This window comes from Alosa pseudoharengus, unplaced genomic scaffold (assembly GCF_046254945.1).
Source record: "Alosa pseudoharengus isolate Yale_2024_CS ecotype anadromous, Long Island Sound unplaced genomic scaffold, YU_APseudo_1.1 YU_APseudo_1.1_scf_4, whole genome shotgun sequence".
NCBI classification, from domain to species: domain Eukaryota; kingdom Metazoa; phylum Chordata; class Actinopteri; order Clupeiformes; family Clupeidae; genus Alosa; species Alosa pseudoharengus.
In genome coordinates, this window is record NW_027468774.1 from 30505512 (window position 1) to 30525818 (window position 20307).

General features: G+C 38.4%; 1 protein-coding gene across 1 annotated transcript; it reads right to left on the reverse strand.

Moving 5' to 3' along the window:
* Positions 1-14163: 14163 nt before the first annotated feature.
* On the reverse strand, positions 14164-19803 carry LOC143102321 (proteasome activator complex subunit 3-like). Its single transcript, XM_076265831.1, has 11 exons — positions 19658-19803; positions 18952-18984; positions 18725-18787; positions 18535-18639; positions 18178-18232; positions 17784-17896; positions 17603-17671; positions 17146-17213; positions 16948-17002; positions 16226-16312; positions 14164-15036 (listed from the first exon to the last, which is right to left on the reverse strand). Exons 1-11 carry the CDS (start codon positions 19697-19699, stop codon positions 14956-14958), a joined length of 771 nt encoding a protein of 256 aa, XP_076121946.1. The 5' UTR covers positions 19700-19803; the 3' UTR covers positions 14164-14955.
* Between the last annotated feature and the right edge of the window lie 504 nt (positions 19804-20307).

Below are 20307 nucleotides of genomic sequence, written 5' to 3' on the forward strand. Positions count from 1 at the left end.
CCCCAAATGTTATTAAATACGTATCCTTGCCTATTTAAATGGGTATACTGAGATGATGATGCTTTTCAAATGGGTTTACTGTGTAGTCCTGTGTATCACGTAGACTATACCATACCACAGTCATTTAACTGCCTTGGTATTTAAGTCAGAGGCCATTGCTTAGTATTTAACTGTAGCCTACACAAAGATGTAGACATTACAATAATATTAATATCAGAATAATTATTGGTTGATACTAAATCAATATTGAATGTTTTTTTTATTTCTTTTGTGTGATCTATCATTCAGAATGCTGCAACATGACTGGTCTTCAATCAGCCAAAGAGGACACATCGTAACTCCTCTCCTAGTTACTCTCCATTGGCTCCCTACAGTAGCCAGAATTAAATTTAAATCTCTCACTTTGGCCTATAGGACACTGACTAGATCTGCTCCTTGTTATTTTAATTCAATGATCAAGATATACATCCCCAACCGCCCACTGTGGTCTTCTGATGAGCGTCTGTTGTGTCGACCAGTCTTAAACGCTAGGTCAAATTCAAGACTCTTTTCCTCAGTGCTTCCATGTTGGTGGAATGAGTTGCCCAGTGTTCTTCGTTCTTGTGATAGTTTTTGGTCTTTTAAGCACTTATACATTATGGTTTGTATGCAGATAGTACTTTTTTATTTTCATTATAGGCTGTTGATTAATTTGACATTGTTTATTATTGATATTCTCCTTAATGTAGTCTTACCATGTTTTTGTTATCATATTATTGATTGAATGGGCATTATCATTTATTATTGCTTTCCCCCCTCATTTTCATTGTTTATTTCATTAGGCTATTGATTGATCCATGTTTTAAGTATTATATTGTTTTGTATTTGTTAAGGGTAACCATAACCATCATCATCATAATGTGGTATTTTCTCATGCACTTGAAACAAAGAATAAAAACGTTTCTTTAAACGTAGTACCACTTTAAACACATCACACACTGAACAGCAAAGTAGCTTCCTGATTATGTGTAAAATGTTTACAGAGTATCCTGATGTAGTAGATCCATGTTCTCATATTTTTACAGCTGACATGAAGGCTGCAGTATTACATTTTTGATTTATAATGGAGCAACCTCTCTGGTGAAAGACTAGCAAGCATGTGGTAGAGGCATACGATTACAGACATATTGAGAGAGCCTATCAATGAGTTGTCACAGTTTTCAATTTAGACGTATTATTTTCAGTGTTGGGAGTAATGCGTTACAAAAGTAATGTAATTACTGTAATATATTGCTGTTTGCGGTAACGCGGTAATGTAAGGCATTACAAAAAAAAATCGGGTAATATTTACTCAGTACAAACTTCAGTAGCGTTACAATGCGTGTTACAATGCGTTACAATGCAGTTTAACCCCAAATTAAGCGCTTCTTTTGTTTTGATACATATTCGCAAACACCACGTGAGAACAACAGAGGAGAAAAAATCCGCGCAAAATAGTAGAACGTTATCTCCTGATACTGGTTGAATATGACTGTGGCTGCAGCAGACTCGCAGGCGGACTCTATTTGCGGGATGGACATAAGCCTACGCTCATTATTTTCAGCTTGTCAGAGACAAGGCTATGAAGAACATAATAGTTAGTGCACTTTGTGTGCGAAACCGAAAGATCTCTCAGCTCGCGAAATAGCACAAGTAAATTAATGAAACATCTAAAGTAGTGCCACGCTAATCTTTTTGATTCTTGATAAAACACAAACTATGCTGTTGTGCATGTCAGCTTTGTGCTGTGATCTTAAATTGAAGAGAATAAAGGGATAGAAATGCAGAAAAAGATTGTGTAGCCTGTGAAAGTAATTGTAGGTGACTAATTACTTAATATTAATCTTAGACTGGCGAACTTCAGGAAAAACTCAGGAATCAGGTTTATTCTGTTACAAGCAGAGAGAGTACAAAAAAGGTCTATGTAGGCCTAGCCCAGGCTATGGCACAAGGCCATGGCCTCTGTAGGATCACCCTCTCTCTCTCAGTTCTCCATGCTCTAATCTTGAAAATCTGATCTCACAAACATTGCAGTTTAGTTACTTTTAAATGGTTTAAACAAAGAACAAAGTGGCGCCAAGAACAAGCCCACTTGATTGGTTCTACAGTTGGTATCAGACACACCTACTCACACCCACTTCACACCTATGAATTCTTGTCAGAATAGCATGAGGAGAGATATCTTATATATCAGAAATATCACTTATAGAATGTTCCAAACATTCTCACAATCACATCATTACAATCCTTGTAATGAGACTATCAAAATGATACCAGACATGAATACATTTACATGTCATGATACATGGATACATTATATCAAGGAAGCATCCTTTGTCTTGTGTAAGTGATAGGCCTTAAACCAGCACATTAGCATTCCATTGGGGGAGGGGATAGTGTCTTTGTTTAAAACCAAGATGGGTTACATGGCTAACTAAAAGTAGTCTTGAAGTTAAATTATTATCCATTTTAACCATACATTTTATTGCTATCAATTCCCCCTTTTCAAGTCTGAATGACTTGAAGTTTAAAATAAGATTCCATAACATGAGCCTTCTTGAACAATTTTACAATTTTTTTTTTTGTTGTTGTTTTTTTTTTATAAAGTCCATAATCAGTCCATAATCAATGTAAGTGTGTGCGTGAGCAAGGAAAGCAGCGTTCAGCATACATCCTTTCTTGCGTTTCTCTTCCGTTGAAGAAGGGTCCTCTTATGAAACTTGAATGTGTCTGCATTGTTTCAGTGTAAGTGTATACGAGTGCAAAGGGTGTGCATGCAGGCCGCGTTCGGCGTGCACCCTTGTGTCAGTCCAAACAGTCCATGAACAATGGGCCATGAGTGTCTTTGATGATGCGGAGTGCGAGGCTGCTTTCGGCACCCCCTTTCGTTGCTTTCAGTCAGTCCAGTTTTGTTGCTTCCAGAGTCATGGCAGTTGGTTCTGCCACAGGTTCCGTTGGACCTGTGGTTCCTGAGCCTCGTCCAGTTTCGTCTCATGACATGGCCTGGCCCCGACCGCTGCTGCTGGCTGTACCTGAGCCCAGGGCAGAGTTGTCTGGTCCATCAAGCTCGTCCAGTGGCATGGCCTGGTCTCCACGGCTGCTGCTCTGGCGTGGTAGCTGAGCCTGGTTGGTGGAGCCATTCGCCATCTTGAAAGGATCTTCTGATATGTTTGCTTAGTGGTAGTCGAAGACAAAGGCATGTCACACCTCCCTTTGTCCCTTTTGGCATGAAAGAGATTCTGGAGAGTGGATTCACAACAACTTTGAGAGACATTAGCATGAGTGTAAACAGAGTCAAACAGTGTCTCGTGAATGCAGATTCACAAGTCAACAACAGTATGCTAATGTATTCAGTTTCTCAATTGGAGACAGTCACACCTACAGCATGGGTCTTCTAACATAGCAGGGCTATTTATCTCCAAACAGAGACTACACATTTGCATCTATTGGCAAAAGGCCAATATAAAGAAAATAAATAAACTTTGGTTAAGTTTAGATGTTTAAAAGAAAAATAATCCACAGACTCACGTGGGTAGGGTACCCCTGCATGTCTTTTAAAGAGATTTTGCATTAGAAGTGAGGGTCAGTAAAACAAAACAGTAGGCATTTAAAAAATGACCATTTGAGCAATAAAACCAATAAACTTAGATGGTATTTCAAGTCAATACCATCTATCTCCCCCTTTTTATAGTTTCTTAACTATAACAAAAAAATACAAACTAAAAACAAATAAAAGGTAATTTCAAACAGAAAGAAACTCAAGTTGTGGGTATGAATCCATTCAATTGAACATTTGCCCACATCAAACAAGGCGTAAACATGTAGCAAACATTTCCCATTGGCATACAAGCAAAAATAAAAAAAAATATGTCTTAACATGTTAAACCCAAAAGATGTCCCTCAAATGAAAGAAAGAAAATGGTTGAAATCAACAATGGTTTCCCATTATCACTCCTCTTAGGTTCATATCTCCCCAGTGAAGTTCCTTTTGTGTCCATGGGGGAGAAGCTGGGGGGTTGGTTATAGAATACAGTGCTGCTAGAACAAAGGCAGTGAGATAAGATAGCAAAAGGTGTGAAAACTTTTGACCCAAGAAAACAAAGAAGGACTTGAAACAAAAAATGGAAACAAACACATATAACGAAATAAACAAATTTCACACACACAGGGCCGGCCCACACGCGCATTCATTCATACTGGACACACAGACACACACAGCTCCATGGAGCTGGAGGACAACTTTAAACGGGCTGCAGGAAGAATTTCCTGCTTAAAAGAACAAAAGAAGTTTAGTCAAGCCTTTTCAGTTAGCTCATTAGCGGCAGCTAGTTAGCTCAGGCGTACTTAAAAGAGGCCTAACCATGCTCTCTTGAGGTTATGCTGTTTGAGCTTATGCTGTTTGCACACTTGAAAAAGATTACGACAAAAATCCTGGATTCATCATCTGAGTGTAGATGTAGCCTAAAACAAAACACCACATCTACTCAAAAACAAAACAAGACTAGTGTTAGCTTGGATTCTAGCCGCTCATACGCTCGTGGTGATAAAAACAAAAAGGGCAGCACCAAGTTCTGTCTAATATTCTGTTTTGGTAGTGAAGGAATAAAAATGTTCTGTAAACAAATAGGGGCATAAGCTACGTAGCTTGTTAGGACATGACGTCCCTAAAACACGCGAAAAATAGATTGCACAAAAAGCTGCGGCGTCTTAGAATCAAAAAAAAACTGCGGCGTCTTAGAATCAGCGACAAAAGTATATTATCTCTGCGGTTGGAACCTCCATGAAAGTAATTGTAGGTGACTAATTACTTAATATTAATCTTAGACTGGCGAACTTCAGGAAAAACTCAGGAATCAGGTTTATTCTGTTACAAGCAGAGAGAGTACAAAAAAGGTCTATGTAGGCCTAGCCCAGGCCATGGCACAAGGCCATGGCCTCTGTAGGATCACCCTCTCTCTCTCAGTTCTCCATGCTCTAATCTTGAAAATCTGATCTCACAAACATTGCAGTTTAGTTACTTTTAAATGGTTTAAACAAAGAACAAAGTGGCGCCAAGAACAAGCCCACTTGATTGGTTCTACAGTTGGTATCAGACACACCTACTCACACCCACTTCACACCTATGAATTCTTGTCAGAATAGCATGAGGAGAGATATCTTATATATCAGAAATATCACTTATAGAATGTTCCAAACATTCTCACAATCACATCATTACAATCCTTGTAATGAGACTATCAAAATGATACCAGACATGAATACATTTACATTTCATGATACATGGATACATTATATCAAGGAAGCATCCTTTGTCTTGTGTAAGTGATAGGCCTTAAACCAGCACATTAGCATTCCATTGGGGGAGGGGATAGTGTCTTTGTTTAAAACCAAGATGGGTTACATGGCTAACTAAAAGTAGTCTTGAAGTTAAATTATTATCCATTTTAACCATACATTTTATTGCTATCACCTGGCAGTGCCACCTCTCCCACCACGCGCATCACGCACTTTGCGTTGGGCACCAAAGGACAGAGGGGGCACCCAAATGTAACCAATGAATAGTAGCTTTACTGCAAACTGCGTTTCACTCTTCATCAATAACGTTTACAATGTCAAAATGCACTAACACGATGTTACATGCAAGTTTGATACCTTTTGGGTTCTCTCAATCACCACGTAGTACTAGAATTGGGTCTTCAATCATTCGTTTTCCAAGCATTTAGGCTACATGAAGCACATGATATGCTGAGTCGACTGAAACGCATTCCATTCAGATAGCTAGGTGGATACCAGGCTCATAATTCACTTGTATTCGCAAAACGAAATGTGAAGCAACATGTCATTGCATACTTCCATTTCCAAAGCAATGAAGGTTGCTTAAAACAACTTAACATTGTGCATATTATTGTTAATATTGTGCTATCAATGTAACTCAAACAAATAAGGCTTGTAAAAAAGAGCTGGCAAAAGGGCATTATGACAACGTAAAGATCAATGCTCGCACCATTTATAAGTAAAACAGCATTTCTTCAGAAATTAATGTTTAAAAATACACAGTAATGGTCTGTAAATAATAGGCCTTTTATTTTACATTAGGTGTTTGAGTTATCATTTAAATGTCACTCACTCAAAGCCACTCACTTAGGGCACCGAAATGGCCAGCAGGCCACCATCTTGATCTCTAACTCTTTATTAAAGGAACCGTATGTAAAAATTGTATTTCAATTAATCATAAAATTGCCCTGATATGTCACTAGACATTAAGAAATCATGTTCATTTCAAATACTTATATCACTGACAACAGTAGTCTGGCCAGGATATTGTCATTTAAAAAGTGAAGTTGCAGCCCTCAACTGATGTTGTCATGTTGTGTTTTGGCCTAATGCGCCACCCTCCACCTATATCTACTAATCACAAAGTCAGTAGTGTTTCGTCATCCAGTTGCCAACTCTGCCAGTCAGAGGGGAGGGGAAGGGGATACACCGCTCTACAGTAATTTGAAAGTGATTGTAGTACCCGTTTTGGCCACAATCTTACATACGGTTCCTTTAAGCTTTGATTTACAATATAGTAGGCTCTCTATTGATTTTAATGAGTAGGCCTAGGCCTTAAAGTTACAGTATTTCTATCACAATTTACCAGACTTTGACCTTTTGTCGGTTTTTAACATTCTGACTATGATTGTTCCTTGTATTGCATTATGAGCACTGCGCCTATTGCATTCTACTGTTGCCTTAAGCCTAGCTCAGTCATTATGCTATACCACATCTCCCTCCATTAAAAGAGCAAGCTGCATTGAGCGTAATAAACTGCATTTAGAATGGCAAATCCATATTTCTAGATATTTTGGTGAAAGTAACTTAAAAGTAATGCAATAGTAGTGTAATGCCTTACAATTCAGAGACAGTAATATTATAATGTAACAAATTACTTTTAAATGACAGTAATAAGTAATGCATAGTACATTACGATTTTGAAGTAACTTGCCCAACACTGATTATTTTGAAATGATGTACGTCTACGGGAGGATTTACACATCACTGGCAAGACCTGATCAAATCATACCAATGCAAAATGCTTCTCCAGCAGTGCGGCCCGCTAGATGGTTTAATCCGGCCCAGACTTGTAGAGAATACATTTCTGACTATGTCAAAAAAAAAAAATCTCTAGCCCATTCCTGTGAGGAGTTATGAATTTTCAAAGAAATAACCGAAATGCTCAATTCAGCCGGGAGAAAAGCAGGCGTTGCGACAAAATTCAGAGACAAAGTGCAGCCTGCAAACGGAGGACAAGATGTTTGGGCATTTTATTGTATTTTGCACCAGGAAGTGTTGTGTTGTAAAACACTAAACTTGGATCATGTTAAAGTGTGGTTGTGCAAACTGTAAATTTAATCAGGTCGCGAGGTCTGACTCACCGTCAGTTTGACTGTTTTCTTAGTGATAATGGCATTCTGTCTGGCTTACCATACCAGGCGCGCCTGCAGGTGTACGTCCGTACGCACTGTGCGTACCAGGCTACTCAACAGCGAGAGAAAATGTCCCTTGTGTGTGTGTATTCACACCAAATTGGCCTACCATACCTTCCCAACTATGCACAGTATCCCATTAGCTGCATGCCATCAGGCTATTTACCATTTTCTATTACGTAAAGTTAGTGAACACGTTATCAAAATTAACGTGCACACATTTTGTTTGGGCAGGAGAGAGAATACGCACGCAGGCACGCAATACTTGTTGTTTTCTTTTACTCGGTTATCAGCACACAATGTTGAGCTAATTCACTTACTCAATACTCATGGATATCACAAGCTTTAAACAAGAAAACAGAAAGGATGGAGGCAGCAAAGCTAGGAGTTATTCCAGATGGACAAGAACAAGGTAGGCAATTGGTGTGCTTGTCAGAACGTTAGACTGCACTAAAGCCAAACGTCACGTCACGCTAGAACAAAACTAAAGGTAACTTTAGCCTGTATAGGGCTGTATCAAGTTGTCCAAATGAATAGGTCATTGTAGACGTTGTCGTTGTATTATTGCATGTGGATGTTGCTATGTAGGCTACTTTTTTGCTGACTGACCAATGCACGGACCTAAAACGGACAAATATTGTTCATGAGTGAATTATTTTTTTGCGGTGGGGGGGTGATGGGTGTGCGTACCATAGCATTAATTCCTGCAGGCGCCCCTGTACCATACCACGCTGTAGTACGGTGGCTAAGCCGAGGTGCCGTACTCAAGCGTTTCTTTGAACTACGAGAGGAAATTGGACAGTTCTTGGAGAAAAAAGGCAGACCAGTAGCAATTTAAATGCCCGGAATGGGTGCAGGATCTGGCCTTTATGGTGGATAGCCTATTACACAGCACCGCCACCTAGCCTACACAATTATTTGATCTGATGTAACCTAATCGTATCAGTTGATCGTATTGCTCGTGCACTGCTAACTTATGTTTGTTAAATTCATTTTATTTTTCATAGGCCTACATTTGCACATTTACATTTTTAAGGCAGGATGTTAACTTTCTTCATAGCTCCCACTTGAGTTTAGTGTGGTGAGTTGGTTCAGGTGGTCGTGTAAAAATGTAGGCCTATCCACTCAACTATAAAAATAAACCAGTTGTTTATGAGAGTGAAATGCATTTTATTTCAATTTCATTGGCCTCTCTGAATAAATGTGTAATAATCTAATATATCCCTTGTGATTATGTAGGCTACAAATGTAGGCTGAAGGGTAAAGCATAGCCTACTGAAAAAAACTAAGCTGGAGATTTGGAGTTGTCAAAGGATGTTTTGCAATTATTTCACTGGTCCGGCCCACTTGAGATCAGATGGGCTGTATGTGGCCCCTGAACCAAAATGAGTTTGACACCCCTGATCTATGGCAAACGACTTTGCTATTGCTTCTATTTATAGTAGGGTGCCCAGACGTCCCAGTTAACTTCACTTGAGCTGAATTCACCTCATTTGTTATATGATACATAAACAATAAAGCTTGAGATGCCCATGCCGTGAACTCTTATTATGTGAGTGTCAGTGCCAGCTTGCTAAAGTACATTGCCCAAGCAGTGTCCACAACTTTCCAGAGACTTTTTAGTTCTCAATATGAGGGTATACTGTAACTCAGCAGCCGACAAGGATTTTTGACAGCACTAGATGCTATGCTTTTACGTCCTGATAACTCACAGCCAAGAGTTAGCAACATAGAACACACAATCTTTCTGAATGAAAATGCCTATGGCTGTTAGCAGTAGCACTAGCTTTTAGCTTCTATCAATGACTTTATTCTGATCAGCCAGTCATGCTCACAAAGTTTGATTTTTTTTTCAGGCAGCAACCAATCAGCGGCTAGGTCCCGCCTTGATGGGTGACTGACGTATTTATTTATTTCATGGCACATTGCAAGACCGTGCATATGGAATGTAAATGTCAATGTATATATGGTTTTTACATTTAATCTTTTATTTATTTATTTATTTAACTTTTTATTTATTTATTTAATCTTTTATTTATTTATTTCAACTTTTAATTATTTATTTCATATTTCATTTATTGATTTCATATTTCATTTATTTATTTAATTTTGGCACAAAAAACATTCCACTCACTTCGGATCAATATAGCAAGCAGAGCCCTTTTACCAGAGAGGGTGGGTTAAAGCTGAGCGAGAGGCGCAAACGTTCGACAATTTCCGCGTTCGATTATTGCAAGGGGGAGGGGGGGAAATCCCCCTTTATGTAGACCAGAGTAAACCCTCGCTGCACTAATGTCAATGGAGACTTGTGGAATTTTACCAATAAATTGGTCATTATGTCTTTCTGGATTTGTTGAGGGTTTTTTGGAAAATTTTGTCATAATCTGTAAGTGTTTGGGATAATTTCAAGCCTAAAAGTGTAATTTTTTAGCGTTCGGATTTGTAATAAAATAACTTAATATCAGACCATGCTGCTGCCAGTTACTGTCCGGTTGTTAGCATGCTAGCTAGCCTCTTAGCTAAGGTAACATTTTAAACGGAGAAGTGTAATTTCTTTGAAATGACAACTAGCTGAATAACATTACTGACATTAGTTAAAGTGGATAGTTTATACTCAAGTGAATTTGCAACAGTATATTAAGTTTAAGCGAAGTCCTTCAACTACTAGTCACTTGTTAGTGCATAGCTGTATTGCCATAGCAACTCCCATCCACTTGTATAGCATTTTAAGCTAGCGTTAGCTAGCTAGCTAGCTAGCTCAGTTCAAATGACTAATTAAATTATTTATATCATGTCCTAAAGAATGATTCATTGGTATCATACATGATTATAGACAATAATACTGTGAACACAATTATGTTTATCTGTTCTTATTGCTTATTAAGAGAGAAAGTTTATTTAGTGACGTAAGGTGACACTCCCACTTATGCAGACCGGAACTGTCCCGTTTTGCTCCCATAGTAACGAATTACGTTGCTCTATCTTGCTAGTAATCAAGGATCTTTGCTTTTACTTTACCCATAGATATATACACTAGATGTCGCCTTCTGCTTCTCAGCATGCGTCAACACCGCCGCCATCTTTGTACAGGGATCTGAAGCGCTAAACTAGTTCTCCTGTATTGTCAGCGTTACCTATTTAGCGACGTTTGGCCATCCCCAGCGATAGAAAACCTTTTTAGCGATTAGCGACAAATTTGGGAACTTCTCACAATGATGGCAGATCGGCTTCTTTGTTGTTGAAACGTAAGAAAATCACCTTTCATGGCTTTGTCATTTATGAATTCAGCTACATCTCGTTTGCCCATGGCACTGACCCATGATTATAAAAGTAACGACTGGCGTAGCCTATGTAGTAGCAGAGGTAAATGTTCTACAGATCTACAGCAACTTCTGGTGAGATTACAACTTACATGAGTAAACGAGACGAGGGGTATGTGGCCTCAACCAGAGCCTGTCTAGAAGAGCCTGTTTACTTTCATTGTATCGAACCTGGTTGCAGTTTACTCATTGTTCCTCTAGGGGCCGCCGCTAGCTAGTGCAGAATGAATGGGAGTCTATGGGGCTAGACGGGTAAAATGTATTTTTATGATCGTCTTAAGCTTAGTTTTCTCTAGACTCAACCATAAATACATGCCTGTCAGTTGGAACAACCCAAAAAACTAGATAATTGCTTGAGATTTTGACGATTTATGGTGATTTTATTTTCGCTAGATCTTTGCCCAGATTGACGCTAATGCATTATAGAGGAGTGGATCACTGAAGCAAGATGGCGTCTCGATTGACGCATTCGTTCCAATGAACAGCAGTAGTCAAGGCGACATCTAGTGTATATGTCTATGTACTTTACCTATCAACTGGCTAATGCTAGCATGATTTAGCATGCTATGAGCTAATATACTTAGCATCTACGAAAGAACAGCACATATCTTTTTTCACAAAGAATCGGTCACAACTAACAACGATGTCTCTTACAAACAACTACACAATGTATGACTATCAATATGTATTTAGTCAGACTGTGATAAGATATAGCCTAATGATAATAACAGCAACACTTCTTTAGGTTAGATTATGTGTCGAAATCAGGTGTCGTTAAAATAAGTGAGCGATGACGTGGTAGTGTCTGCAGCCTAGACGGTAAAACATAATGGACAAAGCGTCGTGTCTGCAGCCAGCCAGCTGTCAATCATAGGTGTAAACACGCCCTTTTTAGATTTGTTAATATAACATTAAAAAAAATAATTTCAGCGAGAAAAGAAAAATTGTGTGTATTGAAGCATCTTGAAAAAAAAATGTTTCGAATAAAAAGTTGTTGATACAAAAATTGTTTTAGGTGAGAAAAGTGACACGGAAAGTTGGCTACTTGGCCATTGAAATACATGGGGGTGGGCGGAGTTACACATTGTACTGCAGCCAGCCACCAGGGGGCTCTGGACTAGCGCTCGCATCACTCTTAACAGACGGCACACTGTCCAGTTCTATATATACAGTCTATGAAGAAAACCAGTTGAGTCATATTTCCTACCATGGAACTACTGACATTCATGTTTATTAAGCCTGCCACTTCATCTTGGGACCCAGTTGAAGGTACAGTGTCTTTGAATTTTCCATTTCCAAGTAAATACAATTTCATGACAAGGAACTTGAGAGTAACTAACTTTTTTTTTTGTAAACAGCACAAGTGACTCATCACACATGAGGGAGGTGGCTTGGCCATGGAGACGGAAATAAGAGGTAAGAAGACTCACTTAATTTGTTCACATATGCAGGTATATAATGTATTTAACAACTAAAACTAACACCATCCATTTTTCCATAGCAATAAGGACAACCATTACCGCATGGCACAGCGAATGGACGCATTTGAGGAGAAGATGGATGAGCTGCTCATGCTCTTAAGGAGCTCCCAGTCACCTCCCTCTGCTCCAGTCGATGACATATTGCTGTCGTCCTGCTCGACAGTCACTGAGCTGCAGGAGAGGAACAAAATGCCTACCCTCCAGGACTTGTACTCTGGGACCTAAGCGGGCAGAGACCATCACCAAAGACTCCACATATCCTGCACACACACTCTTTAACTTCCTCCCCTCTGGCAGGCGCTACAGATCCCTGCACACAAAAACAAGAACAAGACACAAGAACAAGACACAAGAACAACTCTTTTCCCACTGCCATCACTCTCCTGAACTGCAGATAAGTGGGGTCATCCCCACTTTGACCGTTTACCTGCCCATTACATACTTTATCATTCCAATATGTGTCTTGCACACTACATTTGCACTATTACTTTGCACTCTACATCACACTCCATGTGTACTTATATTGGTATTATGTCTTATTTGTATAGTTGTTTTGTATATTGTGTTGGTATCTGCCACAATGTATATTGTTGTCTCTATTGTACAGTATGTCTGTCTATTTGTTGAATGTATAGAGCACCTACCAAAGTAAAATTCCTTGTGTTAGTATACTTGGGTAACATGGAGTCTGATGTTTATATATATTTTTAAAACTTTTTATATTTGTTTGAATTTTGATTATTTTATATTAAAGTTATAAATCCCATCAATTTTGCCTGTTCATTACTTCCTGTAAATATATAATAATGCATTTCTGCTCATGCAGTTTGAAGTAGTTTAAAGTAATAATAAAATTGGTATGCAAAGGTTGCAATGTTAGGGGAAGGTTCCCTAAAGGTTGCAATGGTTAGGGAACGTTAGGGGAAGGTTTATGAAGGTTGCAACGGTTAGGTAACGTATGGGGAAGGTTCTCTAAAGGTTGCAACCTTTAGACTACGTTTATATAACCAAGAACTAACGTTCCCGGAACATTCAGCAAACTTTCCATGGGAACCAAAACTTACTCAAAAACTAACCTTCGGGGAACGTTTGGGAACCAAAAACTAACGTTCCCGAAACCAAAAACTGGTTCCCAGAACGTTCTGGGAACCATACATTTATAGCTGGGATCGTGGACATCTGCTTAAAGTAGAATAACACTTATTCTTCTCTTATAAAATAATTGCTAATACACGGCACATATAGCTAATTTATATTAGGCTACTCTAAACCACCTTCTGTAAACTAACTGCATACTATGTCTACTGCACTATAGTTCTTGTCCTGCCTATGCACCTGTATATCATATTGCACTTTTCTGCTTTTTTGCACTTCTGGTTAGACGCAAACTGCATTTCGTTGGCTTTGTAGGCCTACTTGTACTCTGCACAATGACAATAAAGTTGAATCTAATATAATCTATTCAACTCGCCCATCTAGCTGAATAGTTGTGCTAATAGGAAATCAGAGGACCTGACAAGCGTTTAAAAGCAGAGTAAACCGGACAATCTTTCGTGATTTCGAAACATCTAATTTCATGATTGACAATGTTTTTGTCTTGATGGCTAATGACACGTCTTTCAGTTGTGTGATATATTTATTGTTATATTTTAACATTGTTTAACATATTTATTCTTGTTTTACAGGATCATTAAATTCACCTCTAGCAAATTGCAACACCTGATCTTTCTTCACCTGCTCACTACCAATAAACGTGTAGGTCCATTCACTGTCCCCCTCCAACAGTCTACAGGTCCAACTTTGTAAATGTGTGTGATGAAAGTTTAGAACAATTCCAACATGGCCCAGTTTAGATATAAAAAAAAGTGCGAAACATCATCATAAAATAATTTTATTATGTAAAATAATTCTTAAATCTTAAAACAAGACCAAACAGCTCTGTGTGTGAAAATGACATTGGGCCTGGTCAGAAATACATACTGCTTTTTTGGTTTACTTGATTTTTGACATAACCACTGCATGTGCAGCATCCCACCCCAATTTGTCAATTACCAGTATTCTACAACTTTTTTTTACAAGGAGTTGACAAGTAATTTGAGTACTGGTCAGTTACTCACACAGACAGACACAGACACAGACACAGACACACAGACAGACAGACACACACACACAGACACACACACACAGACAGACACACACACACACACACACAGACAGACACAGACACACAGACACAAGGAAAAAAGTAACAAAAATATTAAATAAAACTTGGGCAGATTCACTAAGCAATGACACTGAACATACATGGTTACTTTCAATGAAGAAAATAAATCATTTTTATGTATCCTCCTACACAAGAGGTGGTGCTACATAAAGTCCAGTTCAAGCCAGCTTGATCCGACAGACCCAGCAGTTACAGGCTGACTTTCCATTTCAGTTCATGAGTTACATCTACATTTGAGGAAATGGGGTAAGAGAAATGTTTTTGTTTGTGTATGTATTTTCGAAAGGTTTGGTTTTTAAGCAGCCTTGGAGCCATAACTGTATCTGGCTCAAGTTTAGTATCACGAGTCCACCACCTCAAAGAAGGTGACCATCCACAGCACAGAGACCCCTAAGCAAGGAACCTGCAGAACTGGCTAGGACTGCTTGGACATAGGTCAAAGGTCAGTAGAGGGCTTCATTGTTGCTGCTTCTCGGCCTCTTGATCTTCTCAATGTTCTTCAGGATCATATCATGCAACGTCACCTGTAACAACGAGGAATTAGTCAAAATTCTGGAAGCTGGGAATTGAAACCACAACTTTTCAGGCTATGTAGAAGCATACATGTCTGATGAAGACAACAAAAGCATATCTTTCTGAAGCCTAGTGGACACTGGGCCCAATTTTAGAAAGGGGATCTAACAGCGAAAACAGGAGTGCATATGCAGTGTTGCCGATGTGATAAACCAAGCAGTAAGGTGTGAAGAACAGCACTAAGTGGGCAGAACCAGGTTAAATTTAATTTGTGAAATGTTTGGTTGAAGCCAACCAATAGCATTGCCGTGTAATATCTTTAAACTGAATGAGTCAAACGAGAATACAGTGGCATTTAAAAAAATGCTAATATCACTGTAGGGCTGGATAGTTTTACAAGGAATAAAATGTAGTATTATTTCTGCTGTTCCAAAATATTATTTCATTAAAACATTCAGACCTGTTTTAAATGCCATCACATCCTTTTGACCTGACTTATTTTGTTCATCCATATCTCAATTCATTCATGTCTGCATACAATTTTGAGCCAAACATAAGTGAAACATATTCAGTTTAATAATCAGAATTGGTTTCCTGGAAACACACCTGCACCTTAAAATGAGAAGACAAATCTTAACATCCATCCTGAAATGTTCACAAAATTCATTCAGCAGAGGAGGTCAGCTCCATTTTATATGGAATTTATTACAGATGGAATCCCTACAGGCCATTTTGTGATCATGGCAAAGAAATATCAGGACTTCTTGTGCACGCTCGACGTCTAGTGTTGGTATAAATTAGAAAGACACACAAAAAGAAATGAATGTACTGAACGGATGAACTGGCAACACTGCAGGTTTTGATCGGCTAGGTCTTGTGTCTATGCATTGACAGTTTGTAGCCCAAACTGTCCTCTTGTTCTTTATAGTAATATGCAATTTGGCCATGCGTTAAAATGCCTGCAGATAAGTCATGAAGCCATGTGAAATAATTTAATTAATCTAGCCTTCTTATTGGTCAGAACGAGCCCCAATACTTTCTGGCATGCACTGTGCTCACATATTGTCATCCACTCCTCCTGCATATAATATTTTCCAAATTAGTTTCTGAAGTCTAGTAAACTATGACTTGAACATCTGTTGCAAAATAGATTCAATGCTGTCTGAATTCTGTGTCAAAAGAGAAAAGATAATTACTTACATATTGATTTCGCAGTTCTGACACAATTATCTTGAGGCTGATGTACTCCTTCTCATCAATTTCAGACACAGTGCGTCGATAGTCCTCCTATACGTATGAAGGTTTGAAAAATCATGAAGGAAACTACTAAGCGCAAGATCAAGAGAAGATTAACCAAAACCCAAGTTGCCTACATATGAGAAGACTGTTGCTCGTACACTCAATGCTTAATTCATTTAAAATATGAAAAATGGTAGCTTGGCATGCTCAAAATTCTGTACATGATCATGTTAACTAGCATCACCGAATCTGTAGTTTATGCACTTTTTAACTTATTTTTGATTTGACTGATTGATTAAATTAAAAAGAATCTGCTTTACCAGCAGTCAATCGTTACTCAGTTGGTAAGATCTGAAGACATTTTGGTACTGATTTTGTACCAATTATTACACCAGAACAGGCACTAATCACATTGCACAAAAACATCCGTTTCCCAAGATAACACACAATCTGTAACTCGAGAACACCCTTTAATAAGTTCTCCATCAATAAGGACCCTGAAGGACTAGAGCAGTTTTGCTAAATGTCTGCCACCAGGAGTCATCATATCAAAACATTCATTCAGAGACAGTCTTATTACTAACCAGAGGAAATATAATAATAATAATAATAATAATAATAATAATAATAATAATAATAATAATAAGACAACATATAAAATAATATTGATACATTTAACTTACCACGTGTGGATATTTGGCAATTTTTGAGGCTAGTTTTGCTCTGGTTATATAATATCTGTTCATAACAATAGAAGAGCAGAAATAAAGTGTGAAATGTTAGTATAATAGATGGATCTGACTCTGTTGCTATTACTTTTCAAATATGTCAAAAGAGAATGCTAAACAACAACTGCTGGATTAGGACCATTTCTGTTGTACCTGGAGATCTGATCCAGATAGGAGGCAGCTTCTCCCTCTACGGTTCTTAATTCAGCTACCGTCTCCTCCTGCATCACAAGGATGTGAACATGGCATAGGTTACAACTTGTTTTTACTCACCATACAATGATGACAATGGATGTTTTGAAAGGCAAGTACTCTAATTAGAAAGATACAGTAATTTACTTCAATTGAAAATTGTAATTGAATACAGTAACTGAATTCAATTGAACTTCTCCCTTTGTAGTTGTGTTCTTACATCTATAAACAGCTTTACTGTGGTGCCACAGCAACCTCTAGTGGTCACTGATTGAAATATGTTTCACATAAAACATCAGCACACACACTTTTACAAAATATATTGTAGTTACAATATTTAATTTCTTATCATGACAACTATACGACACACATCAAAATTACCTGACCAATTACACAACCAAAATTATGACAAAATTACCTGAATAGAAACACCAAAGTTGTTGCCATCTTCTATTCTGGGAATAAGCAACTGAACCCACATTTTGACCTACAAATGGAATAGAGGGAGCATACAATGAACAGACAGGAACTTTAATTCATTCGAAAGTTGCAAAGATTTTTTTGGGGGTCTGTTCAAATGATCAAGCATAGAGACGTACGGTGTTGCATTTCTCAATAAGAGTGCGAATCTCTGGCTTTACTCGCTCTATCAGGTCGACCAGCCGAGCGTTACACTTCAGCATGCCTCCTGGCACTGCAAGGCCTTTGGAGCCTGCCAAAGTAAAGCCAAAACAAGATTATGACTGCCCGTGTCTGCTCTGTCAGGAGATTACACAACCAGAATCAAAATGCATCTCACACTCTATCCACTCCACAATTATTATTAAGGCCACTCACAGTTATCTCTATGAACAATTTGCATCATTTACATGCACATATAACAGTAAATGACAACACGCTTGCAGGTAGGTGGGGCATGAGGAGGATGGAATCAGTTGTACTCTGTGTTGGGTGTAAAGTTACATCTAAGGCATTTTCAATTAAAGTATTTACCATGGATGTTGTCATCTCCAATTCCATCTTCCAGTTTTCTCTTTTTGGCATTTTGCTAGAGGGAAAAAAATAATGTCATGTTACAAAGTTCTTGAGTTCTGAAAATAAAATGCAAAATTCAAACATTTAACTATTCCATCCCACCAAGAATATTTTATGTTACAGCACATTTCCCTGCACAATGGCTAGTTAAGCAATAGGATGATATTGTGCTTATATTCCTAAATTTCTAAGGCCTGCAAAACTCCAAATAACCTGAAGATTTTTCAGTGGTGCAGGGATGGAGACAATCAACAGTATTCAATTTTGACAGTCTAACATTGCCCTGTGAGTGAGGACTGTAGACTCAATACTAACCACATCCATGCAGTCATGACTGTTGGTGAAAACAACAGGGTCAGGCACAATCACGTTGAGCTCAGATTGAATCTCCTTCAAGTCCTGTACATTTAATATAGGTTCCTGCAACAAAAAAAAGTTCAGGCAAACAGGTAACATCTGAAAAATAACAATGTATGGACCCTTCACCTAATAGAATGTACTGTACCTTCAAAAAGGCATCTAGTTCCAGCAGCTTCTTGGGGAAAAAGCTTGCGACAAGGTCCTCTGCCTAAGAATTGGAACCAGACATATTCTCTCCAATTACGCTCTAAGGTAGGATATTGTTTCCTTAATCAAATTGATTAGGTCTTTCATTTGAAAACAATGTTGAACAAGAGCTCCAACTGAACCTAGCAATGTCAAAACTTTACTAGTCACCACATTGCAACTCACCTCTGCTGTAATCTGTTCCCTGAACGCATCCACCTGTGAACAGCATAGCAGCAGTTTTAATACAGTCCATTTTATTTACACCGTCCAGCAATGACCAAAATATTTACATATATTACAAATGAAAGCAACTCACATAGCTACTCAAAACATGACCGCCAATAAGTTCTCTAGCTAAAATCAGTTCTACCTGTTCTATCTGTAGCTAGTCATCATAACAGATAGGCCACACAACCTGATACTAAATTGTCTGACTATCTGTGGTAAGTGTAAGATGCATAACACAGATCAATGCAGGTCTTCAAACGTGAGGTGTGATCCCCATGGATATTACAAATAACTTACAGTCAAGCGAGCAGTGCAACATTAGACGGAATGCTAACATTTGTTAGCTAAGTTTCACAACGTTTGTTCAAGGGTGAGATAGGATCAGTAGTTCAACCATACGTTGGACACCATTTGTCACCATGATATGTATAAAGCCATTCATTTCCTACAAGCAAAGAACAGATATGTATATTTAACACATCCTGCTGATAGCAAAGACGATTCAATATTAGAAACCCCATCGACAGCATGGTATATTTATGCTAGCTTGCTAGCGAACTACCCAGTTAGCAGTATCGTGCTGTCTTGAGAGTGATAGCCAACGGTGAAGACCAAACAAGTCTGCGCTTTTCTCAGCTATTTAAAAACTAAAATGTCCTACCTTGACTTTGACTTCCTTGTCAACTTTGAGAAGTGAAGACATTATTTTAATGCAGAAGGCTCCGTCAGAGTACTTAAACCTCTCAACAGCAGGCTGAATGCGTGGTTTTCTCTGGTGATCCGAAGACTTTTGGCAAAAGAGATGACGTCAATAATCTGCGACATATGTAGCACGTGGATTATCAACAGTTTAAGTAGGCCTAGATATAGAGCTTTATGTAATTTCAACTATGTAAAATTATTATAAAAGACACTAATGTCTCAATTTCAGGGTCAATTTCTTGCATGCATTTGTTTCCTCCGATTTTCGCATAATTTGTTTATTTACTGATTTGGCGTTGAATGTCGCATGCATTGACTGTATCGCATACAGTAGCCCAGGCGACAATTTTGTGTTTTTTTTTAATCATGACAACCCTTGACAGTAAAAAATAAACACAATGCAAATCTGTGTATAGTCTTTTACTGTCTATGTGTATAACCCGTCACTGGACCACATGAAAGCCACATCAATCTTCATTTGCAAGTTGTTATATGAAAGAGGCTATTGAAGCCAGATTGAGCATCTCAGGTGGATTTTCTGCTTTGCTTTGAGCCTGCCGTCACTTTTCGTGCAATTTTCATATGCAAGTTATGACACTCTTAAATGTC